Here is a 12746-nt window from a genome sequence, read left to right on the forward strand (position 1 = left end):
CAAATTGTCAGGTGGTAGCAGTGGAGAACAGCTACGGCAAATTAGGCGCATCCTTTTACAGTGATTCAATAGTTCCATAAAATTAGCATTGATCTAGTAGATTCTCCCTCGACAATTGTGTTTGGTAAGGATCGTTAGTTACTTGTGCTTTCAAATATTTGCAGTGAAATCTGTGGTCTGAAAGGAAATTTATCTCATCTTCAGTCATTTTTTTTTAACACAAAGTTTGCAGAAAATGAGCATGATAACAATGTCCTTTTAAAATGCATTTCACATTAAAAACACCTAGCTGGCGGTTCTCCACGCTATATTGTATTCAGGAGAAGCCAAGTCATTACCTCATTCTGTGTGTAATGGGAAGGAAAATTGGGCCTGAGTTTGAGTCCAGACCCTAAACAACTTACTAGTTAGGAGTCCTTGAGAACATTCCTTCCTTTCCTAGGACCTCAGTATCTTAATTTATGAAATAGTTTTAATAATAATGATCTCCCAGAGTGTTGTCAGGAATGTATGAGCTCATATATCTGGTAATACTTAGTACAAATATGCATGTATGTTTCACAAATATATTTCTGTCTGAAACTACCTCAACTGGCACCTCACATATCTATAAATTCCTAGGACAGTGAGAATTAATATTTGTAATATACTGAAATGTTTTCCAATTCATCGGAGATAAATATTTTGAATTTAATTATAAGGCATGTTAGACTTTGGAGAAGAACTTTGAAAATTGTCTATAAAGAAGCACACACACACACACACACACACATTTCTCAGGGCTTCTCTGAGAGGCACATTTGGACATACTGAAACATGTATGCCCCATTCCTGTGGCTTTAAATAATACTCATGTGCAAGAGACAAAAACATTTAATCTCTGAGCCCAGTCTTTCCCTTGAATTCCAGACTCAGGCCAAAGTAACTCCAGGGATTCTTCTGTGCATTTCAAAATCAACTTGTGTAACAGAGCTCTCCATCTCCTGTCCACACGCTCCATTCATGCCCCTGCCCCACAAGCCCCCTGTCCTCCACGTGGTCCCCATCATGACAAACGGCACCGTCGTGCACCTTGCTTCTCACCCTGGAACTGAGCAGCAGCTTACCCGTTAGCTCTGCTTTCCAAACAGACTGAAAATACAGCAACTCACTGCCACATCAGTCATGCCCACCCTGTCCGGGCTACTGTCAGCTGGCAAGGGCTGTCGCAGTAGTCACAGGGCCCAGACCTCTCCACTCACATTTTCATGCCTGCAGTCTGTTCCTCAGGGAACAGCTGATCCCCAAGTGAGAGTCTGATCATCTCACTCCTTTGCCTCCATTCTCTGATAGTGACTATCCCAATTAGCAGGGTAGTGAAGGCTTTTACTGGGCTTCTAAGACCGATGTATGCCTCTCTGCCTGAACTCCCAAGTTCATTTGCAAATACCGCCCCATGCTCAGGCCCAGCCATCCTGTCCTGCAGACTTGCCAGGTGGGCCCCACATCAGGCCTGGTACCTGCTGGTGACGTTTGCTGGGACTGGCGGGCCTCCCTCGGACGTCCTTGTGCTGTTATTGCCCTGCTGCCCTGTTGTTGTCTGAAATCCTTACCACGGAGGCTTTCCCCACTGCCCTCTAAACTGGAACCTCCGGTCATTGTCTTCTTCTCCTGCTTCCGTGAGATTCATTACCAAGAACAAGTATAAAAATTGTTTATCGTTTCCTCCACTAGAATACAAGGCCTGAGAGGCATAGAATCTGCCTTTTCACTGCTGAATGTCTGGTGCCAGCACATGGTAATAAATGATAAGTATTTGTTTACTTATAGCATAGGTAATAGAAAATGACTGGAAATAATGCTCATCACTGAAGAGATGGCCAAGTCAAATATTGTGTGTGTGTGTAATTAAAAAGTGTTTAACTTTAAAAATACAGATTTTTTTGTGGGGCTGTCGGACCAACTTAAATTTGGAACAATAAAAAGCATAAAATGTGCTCTTCTTTATCTAAAAAGTAAAATTTAAACCTTGTATGGGTTGAATGTGTGTGTATTATAGAACATTTCTATAAGGCTAAAAACACTGGTTAATAGTTGCTTTTATAAAGGGAGGCTGAAAGTGTGAATGAAACAATTTTTAACTGTATATTTTTGGCTCTTAAATACATGCACTTGTGTAATTTTTTCAGTTAAAACATATTCAATATTTAAATATTCCAGTTATTAAAAAAATAAAATATAGACTATCTTTCAAATTAATCTACACTTTTGTTTCAATAGAAGATGACATTCGTGGACCATTTCTCATAAACAGGCATTCTAAATGAATTTTACAAGATAAAAGTGTAGATTGTTACATCAAAACTGAAAGTGATGAGCTTGCTACAAATGTTCATATTGTGTCGGACACTAGCAATCCAAGACTATTGCCTTGTATGGTTGGTTGAATTAAAACAACCCCAAAAGCAGACAGTTTTTAATTAGAGACCTCAAGATTAACATGGCTAAGGGAAAACTATTTATGTGCCAAGGAAATTCAAAATGACTCAGATTCCACCACAAACTAGAAACTGTGGAGAGCCTGTGAGGGAATTTATGTCGGCTATTTATATAAACTAGTTACAGTCATATGCAGTGACATAATTCATATTTAATTTACTGGAAATGTTAACATGAAGCGGTATCATGGTCAACCAACCCTAGGATACTTGATGTGTATCCTTTGTCTTATTTCTAAATAAGATAAGGTATTAGTCTGGCCATACAAATTATCAACTCCTTAGCATAACCTGTAAGATGCGGTGCAGCTGGGCTACAGCCTCTGCCTACATGCCTGTCTGTTTCTCTTTCCTCTGAGCTCATTTAGCGCCAGTCCTGCCAGCCATCCCCCTTAGCCAGAGCAGGCCAGAATGCTCGCTGCGCCCTCTGCCGGGAGTCTTGTTCCACCGCTAGGTCTCACCTTAGCGGTCACTTTGTCGGAGTGGCCTTCTGCGGCCTGAGTGCCCCCCTGCTCTCTATCATGGAATGCTCTTTGCTCCCTTTCTAGCCCCTAACTTCAGTCTTAATAGTTTCGTCTGTTTAGTTGTTCATTGCCCATCTCTTCCATTAAAATAGAAGATCTGTTTATCTCCAGGAGCTACTGTGGCACCTAGCACATAGTAGATGGTCAATTTTCTTTTTTTCTTTTGAAGAAATTAGACTGGGATCAGGGATTTCCTTGAATGCCAGTTCTGTGCTATGCCAGGTTCCTGTCCTCACAGTATGTAACTGTACAGAGAATTGCTTTCATTAGTGGTCTTACAAATTCCCTCACGGAACAAGATATTATGAAGCCTTGTGGATAGAAGAGCCTAGCACGCATCAGTAAGTGCCTGTCGTTGCCTCCTTATTCTCAGCACTACCTTATTAGTAGAGTGGATCATGGCCCATAAAATTTTAAAGGCCTCAAAGAAAAATCATCAGGAAACTTGATAGCATTGATGTGTCTTTAAAAAGTTTACTGATTGTTTTTTAATCATCTCTCACAACATAGTGCATTCTGTAACTATTTTCTAGAAATGTGTTTTATTTGGGGCAGGGAGGAGAAAAACATTTGTTCTTCTCCCAGAGAAGGACCCTGCTGAGATAAAAACTGAACGCAGACAGAAAGTGATGGCTTCTAGCAATATTAGGTTAGAAATATATACCCAGCCCTAAAAAGCATGCCAGCTGTATATGAGTTTCTGCTCCAAGAACTTCCATCATCTTATACCAACTGACGAAATGTAAAGGGGGAATAATATAAGATTTTCTAGTAGCTATTTGGTACTAAATTAAGGAAAGGAAATCAACATGTTATAAAATCTCTGACCCCTTGAGTGTGGTCAGACTGGTTTCCCTGGGAAGATGTCAAAGGCTTTTCAAAGAAGCGGGACTCATGGCTGTGCAGCCCAGCCGCGGTGAGCTTGAGCTTCCTTAATCAGACGAGCACCAGCTGCAAAGCACGGGAATTGCTCAGGCTGTGCCTGGCTCAAGGGTCTTTGCAAGGACTTCACAGTGGGCATGCAATTTATGGAAATCCCTCCTTGGGCTCCTAGGACCAATGCTGGGCATTTGTGAGGCCATTTGAGAAAGCTGCATTTGAAAGAGGTATCGGTGGTGGCTGTAGTGGCAGAAGTAAAACAGGGCCACATAGCCTAAGAGGAGGTTCTTCCCAAGTCTGAGTCATAGAATTGGATCCTCTTCTTGAGATGTCACAGGAAATTAGCATCAGGGCTTGATAATTATGTGGTCCTGGGTATAAACATTTGAGTGTATGGGACTGCAGTTACAGCCCTCAAAACCATGCTTTAGTAATTTGCCCATCCAGAATGGCCTTCTTTGAAAATTCCCATCTGTTATATTTGGTAACTACTTAATTAGCCCATGATTATTACGTTATGACATTGCATTGACTATTGATAGTTCCTCCTTCTCTAATGGCAAAACAATGGAAAGTCTTATTACATTCATTCTCTGGGAACTATAATCCTATTGCACTGTGTGCACAAGAAACAGATGAAGTCAGCTGGATTTGTTTATAAGCAGGTGAACACTGAAACGATCCTCACGAAGGAGTACAGTAATGCTTTGGATTTAAGCCTACTTAACATTAGTGTAATTGCATATGACTTTGGAAATGGAGACAAGTTGTGAAGATTTTCATTCCTTCTGATCTTATAGCTGTTCATTTATTACTAGAGGATATGCTTTGCTATTTAGTGTTGGCTTGATTTCTAGCCATTCATTGAACAAATATATACTATTATTTATATATACATATATGGTTAATTATGCATATATACAATTTCATATAACTACATACATACCATTGTTTGGATGCTACTGGAGTTCAGAGAAATTTTAAATACTTAGAAGGGTGTAGGTATATTCAGAGAAATGACATATTTTACTGTAACATATGTTGCGAACCTTTATGATTCGCAAGAGAAGGGTGTTTTTGGATAGAGAGCCTCCTTTTTAAGATTCACTTGCCACCAAAGTACATAAGGCCTCTTACAGGGCATGTTATACTGGGTGAGATTCATTTTTCTGAATTCTTCAATTTTTGAGAATGTTTTGATCCACAGTTGATGTAGAGGGAGAGAAAAAAAGATTGCTCATCACCACGAAACAATATACCTTCACTTTGTACCTGTCGTAGTCTGGGCACTGCTACACTATTAAAAATCAGATCATCACTCCCTTGTTTCAAGGTCTGCTACAGATTTTCACTGCCTTTTCAATGATATTCAAACTTCTTACTACTTCCTCAGAGCCCAGCGTCATCTGACTCCAGCCAGGTCTTCAGCCTCGTCTCACTCCTTCTCCACCTGACCCAGTACAGCCAGTCACACCGACCTTCTCCACAGGGGGACCTTTGTCTTTGCTTTTTCTTTCTCTACTTGGGACGCATTTTTACCCCGGCCTTCACCCTGTTGTCTTTTCCTTGTCCTTCGAGTCTCATTTTAAAAGTTACAGCCTCAGAGCATTTTCTCTTGTTGAGTCTGTATAAAATATCATCCATCCTGTGATGTGCTCTTTAACATACCAGATATTTTTCAGTGCAGGCATTTTGCACAGTTCATTTGCCTTGTTCTGCATTTACTCTTCATTGTCCCCCACCAACTGGGTTTAGGCCTTCATAAAGACGAGGTGATTCTCGTTAATTGTTGTATCGTGAGGTTCTTGAACAGTATATGAAATTTGCTGATGCTCAGTAGTTATTTGATGAGTGAGTAGATGGATGATAGATATTTATTTAAATAGGTCCAATTTGAGATGGAAACTGGAGTTAAAATGGTACGCTGAGTTTCATCCTCATAGAAGTACAAAATGAAAGTATGACACAACATTGAGATGAAAGATAATATTCATAATGTGAATTTGGAAGGAAGAAGCATAGAGAAGACTCCAGAAAGACAGTACTTAAAAGACATAGAAAAAAAGGAACTCTGGGCTTGCAATGTTATGAATGCCAAAGAGCAAAGTTTCTAGATGGGAAGGGGGAATTGGTAAGGAATTGGTAACATGTAACATGCAGAGCTTTAGAAGGTCTGAGGAAAGTGGATATAAATAAAAGTACATTGAGTTTTATCAGGAGCATCTCTAGTGGTTTTTGAGTGGGCCATTTCAGTAGATGCATGAAAATATGAGATTCCTAGGGTTTCCCAAGGATCTGGGAACCTCAGGCATCAGTGGAGTAAAATCAGGTAACCTGTAGAGAAGATAACAAAAGCAAGCTGAGCTTTCTTTTTCATGGAAGAAAAGTTCTGTGCACATTTAAAACCTAAGACACCAAAGGCTGCATGCATAATATCCAATCTGCTGGTGAAGGAGGATGTCAGAAATGGAAGCTCCAGGGTAGGCACACAGTGATGTGAGGGATGGCAAAGTATATATTTAGGGATATGGGAGGAAGATGGGTGATCCAGTGAAAAACAGCACAAACAGAGGCAAAGACTGGGCCACAGATGCATCTCTATGTTGGATTTAAGTTCATGTTCTCAAAGCAGGGTCCCTGGGCCATTTGTATCAGCATCCGTTTTGATGCTTGTTAAAAATGCAGATTCCTAGACCACTGGATTAGGTAGAATTAAATAGAATCTCAGTGTGAAGCCTAGGAATATGTGTTCAGTCTATTTCCCAGAGGGTTCCTCTTCATTCAAAAGTCTGAAAATCACTCCCAGTGAAACACAGATAACTGGATCTTTGACTGTGTTCAGCCCAGCAGTGAAGTCCTGTGGTGGTCGTGGTACACTGAGATCCTGAAGTATGCTATGGGTCCGTTATGGGAGGGGCCAGGGCAGGGGCCAGGTTTTGTGAGGCCTGAAGGCTAAACAGTTTGTTGAGCTGTCTTGCAGAAAAAGCAAAAAACAAAACTAGAAATACAGAATTAAGTTAAAAACATGACTATATACTTGAATGAGAAACAAATTACTCATTTTTGAAGATAACATCACAAAGTGCAGAAAAACACTATTGTTGATAATTAACCATCTGACACATTTTTTCTGTACTTCATGGTTGCAAATCCTTTGCATTTTCATATGACAACTGTTTGGTACTATCATTTTCTGCATAGAATGGAGAAATAATTGTCTCCTATGGCAATTTCAGTTAAACTTAGTTTTTTTTTAAATTGATAGTTGGTGATACATAAAGCGTGCATCATCACATTCAGAATGTAGGCACACAGTTCATGTAACTATGAACACTATGAAATGCAGTTAATTCTATTTTCTGTGATTCTTGTACAAAATAAAAAATGTGTAAAGCACTTATAATTTTATATGCTGAACTGAAATACATTCTTGGCAGTGAATTTCTGTTTTGACTAGATGTCAATGAGAACTGAAACCAACACTTGAAATTTTGCATATCTGATGACCAGGAAAAAATTTGCAGCTAGCCTCTGGCTCCACAACTACCAACATATTTCTGGTGCTGGCCAAGATGGGACACATTTGTATTGCAATGTGTCCTTGGGTCTTGTACCTTCATGAAACCATGCTCGGTAAATTGGTGACAAAGGTGGATTCCTAGAACACAATCCTACACCAGGGGAGTTAGCAATAGTGTACAAAGTGCTACAGTACTGCTATACACACATACACACCGCTGCACCCAAATTGAATCCTCCAATTCAACTTCCTGTTAGTTAGACCTCCAAAGTGCATATAAATTCTCCAAAGCCACCCCACATAAGGGAAGTTGAAAAAAATAGGTTGCAATTAAAACATCTTAGTTTAAGTCAGTTTTACAAAAATGCATAATGCTGTTAATGCATTACTGGGTCCCCTTCCAGGGCCGTGGAAGGGACCTGAACAGGAGAGAACATGAAACTTCGATTTTGTTCTCTGAACAGCAAATTTCTTTCTTCTGGGAAGGATGAGAAGGAAATACAGATTGGAAATTGGCTTTCCTCTTATGTTTTTATCATTTCAGCATGTTTCAGCTTTCGACTACAAAAATAAACATACTCAGCAAATCCCAGTTTTCCCTGTCCGTGCAGGATTGTTGATAACAGATGTATCCCTTACCTTAGGTTTGGCTGGTATCACTGCCCATTGTAATCCTTCATACAAAATCACTCACCCTTTCCCCTCTTCCTTATCTGTTTGTTTGCTTGTTTCTTTGCTTACAGAGTTGCAGACTGGCATATTCTGTTTTATGCAGCTCATTAAAGTAGACAGGGCCTGTGACAGAGATGAAAGAGCCCCCATGACACACACAGAATACTCTGCTGCACCATGCATCCCAGGATTTGAGTTCTAATCCTTGCTCAGCTCCTAATCCTCTGTGTGATTTGAAAGAGCACTCTTTTCTCTTCTTGGCTTTGAGTTTCTCAGCTACTCTGTAAACATACTGGGCAAAACCAGTGGTTCCTGGGAGTCCAGGCACTCTGCAAAGGTGGTTCAGTTTGGCCAAGCCCTCGTTCATACTTTAAACAGAGGACCTCTCCTTCTTTGCTGTTTTATATGCTAGAATATGTTTCAAGTTTCTTGTCTTGAAGTGGTTGTACTACAAAAAAAACAAAATCTTGAAAACCATTTTTTAGATAAGTTGTCCAAAATGTTTTGAATGACCGGCAGAGTTTTTTAATAATTCTCATTCTGTTGTAGAGCTCACGGTTTGAATTTGTTTTTGTTAGATGTTTTACATTCTTCTGCATAGTCAGTGTTGAGAGATGTTATTTAGACAGTCATATGCAACCCTGTCTGTGCTTTAGGATTATCTGGGGACCTTTTAAAAATGCTGATGTCTGGGTGCTACCTTGTGAGTACTATTTAATTGACCTGAGCATTAGATGATTTTAAAGGCTCCATGGGTGCCTCTGATGTGTATCCAGGACTGAGAGTCCCTGGTGGCAATAATGACTGCATTCAAGTTCTAGCCATCTGTGTGTGAAAAAAATTCACAACTGTGACATCCATATCCCCAGCCTCTTATAAATATTTATAGAACATGTGATTTCACATAGCTAAGTTATGTAATTTCTCCACTGGGTGGGGCAAATGTCAGAGAAAAGGCAACTGGTTTGGTGGCAATATCTGTAGTTTCTATACACTCGTTTGTGAAGAATCCCATGAGAGTCGAAGACCATTATTGTTGTCTTTACCCTCCCACAAACTCTGTAGCCTCATAAAGGGGTCAACTTCTCTAGTCTTAAAAACGTCATTCTTAAAATTACCTGATTGGAATTGAAGGACCTTGAGAATATGATTCTAAGATTCTGTGATCATTTCCTAAATTTACTTATGACAATGGAAAGTAAAGACCTAATTTCCTTCAGACTTTTAAGACATTCTTTTTCCTTCTAATTGATCTCAGTGTGTAAAAAAGGCCAGTGGGTGATGACTTTGCTGTGTTTCCATGTTGTTACAACACAGCCCTGACTGACAGAATTGTGAGGAGCTGAACAGTAAAATTGAGACCCCCTTATGGTGTAGTTTGCTGGTTGGTTGGGAACCCAGTGCTTTGGGAGCATGAAGCGGAAATTCTCAAGGACAAAAACAAGAACTTTCCCACAGTGTTTGACTTGGACTTTTGCACACCCCCAGGCAGTAGCAGATTTCATAGTGAGTGAGAAATCACTTGTTCACTGTTTGTGCATTCATTCTTTCACTCGTTCATTACACACAGGAAGGACCCAATTTCAACCCTCAGGTAGTGAATGAGGAGTGAGTAAGACAGATGTCCTAGACGCCTTCATTGAGCATTTCAGTTGACCGTAAGTAAGAATTTGCTGGTTTCACAAGCGGAATTCCAGTGATGCCTAAAGGACATGAGTTCTCTGGGTTTTGGTTGAGATTTTATGTGTATATTTTAATGATTATCTCAAAACCATAAAGTAATCATATTCTGAACTATCTGGAAGATGACGTAATAACCAAGAATGCGATCTTAGAGGGCACATTCTGTCGGTCTCTGGGTCAGTTTGGCACCACCTATCACCAATCTAATCGCTGTCGACTAAGATGAAAATAAACAGAGGCAGGCCTTATTCTGAGGGCATACAGAATGCGTCTGTGAGAGCTAAATGAAGTAAAAATCCCCAAATTAAGGTTGCGTAATAATTTGAATGGAGAAAAGCAGCAGGGTCATGTTGTCACATGGCCCGTGGCGGAGCAGGAGCCGGGGCGATGCACCCAGAAGATGCTGTGCGGAAAGGAAGCCCCTGAGCCTGCCTTATGCTCTTTAGTTTTAGCAAATTATCATCCTCTGCAGTGGTCGGTCATTTCTCATTTTGAATGACCCATGTTTGTAGCTTTGCATTTGATTTTTAAAATTTGTTTGGCTTTAGAATTTTATAGAAATAAGTTTCCTTAGATTCGTGTTGGTATTAGTAGTGCTGCTATAATGATCAACTGTTTCAGCAATGGGGTTTGGGAAGGCTTCCTTACTTGAAAGGGGATTGACGTATTACATAATACTGACTAACATTTCTCTAACTTATCTCACTCCACTGTAGTCACTCTTTAATTAATTCACCACTCCTCACCCCACTCCCCATTAGCCTACAAGCTCCTGGAAGACATGTTCAAACCTTACTTGACTCTAAGCCTTCTTTATGTTTATTAAATAAATGAATTGATTTACAACAATTAGAATTGTGTAACTCACTAGAACTAATTCATAGGACAGCAAGGTCTCTTGTCAAGTGAGGCATTTAAGCCAGGCTATCACTTGTTGAAGGTTCCTGAGGCAAGTGAGATTTAATCTGTATGCCACCAGCACCCCTTTGAACCCTGAAATAGAGGCAAGTTCAAAGGTGTTACTTTTGCCACTGACTTTCTGGGAATACAGAATAATTTTCTTTAAGGTCATTTTACCCCCACGCCCACATAAATTGTCTCAATGGTATTATTATGTGACCACCATGAACTAGTGGGTTTTATTTTCCCAGATGAATTCTAAATTGTCCCCTCGGGACTTTGGTAGGACTTTGCAGGTCTCCCTTACCATGATGCCGGGATTCTGAGAACCATTTGGAAAATAGCTTCCTAGGAGTCCCTTTCCTCCCAGGATATGTGTATATGTAGATGACTGAACACACATTGTGAGAGATGACTGCACACTGGGGAGGCTCACGCAAGCATGCAGAGGGGCCACTTTGGTCCAGAGGAGAGCGATTTTCAGAGTTGTCAGGAGGATGGGAAGGTACAGACAGCAGCCAGCCATATCTCTTCATCAGTTGATGTTTTCCTTTCTCTCATTTTTTTTTTCCTCTCAGCAGTTTAATGTGTGTGCTTCTCTCTCGCCTCGTTTATTTCAGATGCCTCAGGAACAGTACCCACACCACCGTAGCACCATGCCCAGCTCCGAGGGGCCACAGGTATACAAAGTGGGGATTTATGGCTGGCGGAAAAGGTGCCTGTATTTCTTTGTCCTACTCCTGATGATTTTAATACTGGTGAACTTGGCCATGACCATCTGGATTCTCAAAGTCATGAACTTCACGATTGTAAGTAAAACCACACAGATTTCTTTAGCTCTCCTTGGGGAAAGCAAACTCATGGGGCAAGAAGAAAGGATGTGGAAAAGTGAGGGTGGTTGGATTCAAAGGATCTTGCAGCCTGGTGTTTGGTTCCAAAGTATTTCTGTTCAGATTATATGTGGGGATTGACTTCTATCTAATCTAAATTCTAGAGAGGCTGGCAATCCAATTTAGAAGTATTTCACTCCTTTACCATCTCTGACATGCTTCCCCTCCATTTTAATAATGTGTTTCTTGTATCTTATAGTTTATAAGCACTTTGGATAAATACATGCAGAAAGAAATACTTGAGACAAATTCCAAGTATTAAGTTTTTTCCTAAATTTTAGTAGAGATTGTGAAAGGTTTTTGTGAGATAAAGGGTTGGGGCATCTGAGTTGAATTAGGCTTTAGGGATTATTGAAGAATTTTAACTATCTATGCCTGATAGCCCATTACAGTGTTTAACTGAGGGTCTCCTTGATTTTTAGGAGAGCATTTCTCTGTGCCACTTCCTGGGTAGGATGGAAATGAGAGGAGGGTGGCTAGCTGTGCTTAATGTTTTTTAAGACTTTTGTTCATGCTTCTTTGACAAAATCTTGTTGATCCTTAGGGCCGCTGCACGGACTGAACATTTACTTGTTGAAAAGAAAATCCTGGCAAAATGATTTGTGGTGTTATTCTGAGTTTTTCCCCTTAGAGGTTTCCTAGTGTTTCTGGCAATATAAGTAATCTCACGGTGGGCACAGAGGGAGGTAATCTGCTGCCCTGAGAAAACTTTCCTTCCTTGTGATATCAAAAATAAGTAATTGTTTTTGGGCAGTAAAAATAAATCCTGTTTGATAAAGAAATGTGACCATAACACCATTAACAGTAAAGTTTTCATGTGAAAATCCCAAATAGGATAATGGTATTTGCCTTTTCTGAATTACAAAATTCATGTTTATCCTTACTACCCTATCCCAGCCACACTGCCTCGCCTTTGCTCAGGCAGTATCTTCTGCTTGGGCTGCTTGTCTCCATCTTCTCTGCTTGGCAGAACCTTTTCTGGATGCTCTTGTAGCTCCATTTGTGTATCTATTATTATACGTATCACTCTGGATTATACTTTTTATTTGTGTTTCCCAGACAGACTGAATTTTGAGAAGAGCAAGGGCTGCATCTTTTCTCTGTTCCTTTAGTTTATCACACACGTTTCGGGTTATTGGTGCTTAATTTGGACTCTGTGTACCAAGATTAGAAACACTGCTTCTGGTATCAGAATGGCTTT

At 40.2% G+C, this 12746-nt stretch overlaps 1 protein-coding gene across 4 annotated transcripts in view; it reads left to right on the forward strand.

Annotated features, from left to right (window-relative positions):
- Positions 1-12746, forward strand: part of SGCD (sarcoglycan delta) — a 981442-nt gene that overhangs the window by 588459 nt on the left and 380237 nt on the right. For 3 of the 4 annotated variants that reach the window (XM_037025144.2, XM_073231315.1, XM_037025143.2), the window contains one exon: positions 11276-11464. In XM_037025144.2, the coding sequence (XP_036881039.1) occupies positions 11276-11464 (189 nt within the window). Of the gene's footprint in view, positions 1-9659; positions 9731-11275; positions 11465-12746 lie in introns of those variants that run through there. The other variant, XM_073231312.1, reaches the window with a different exon arrangement.

The sequence above is a fragment of the Manis javanica genome, chromosome 1 (genome assembly GCF_040802235.1).
Source record: "Manis javanica isolate MJ-LG chromosome 1, MJ_LKY, whole genome shotgun sequence".
NCBI lineage: Eukaryota > Metazoa > Chordata > Mammalia > Pholidota > Manidae > Manis > Manis javanica.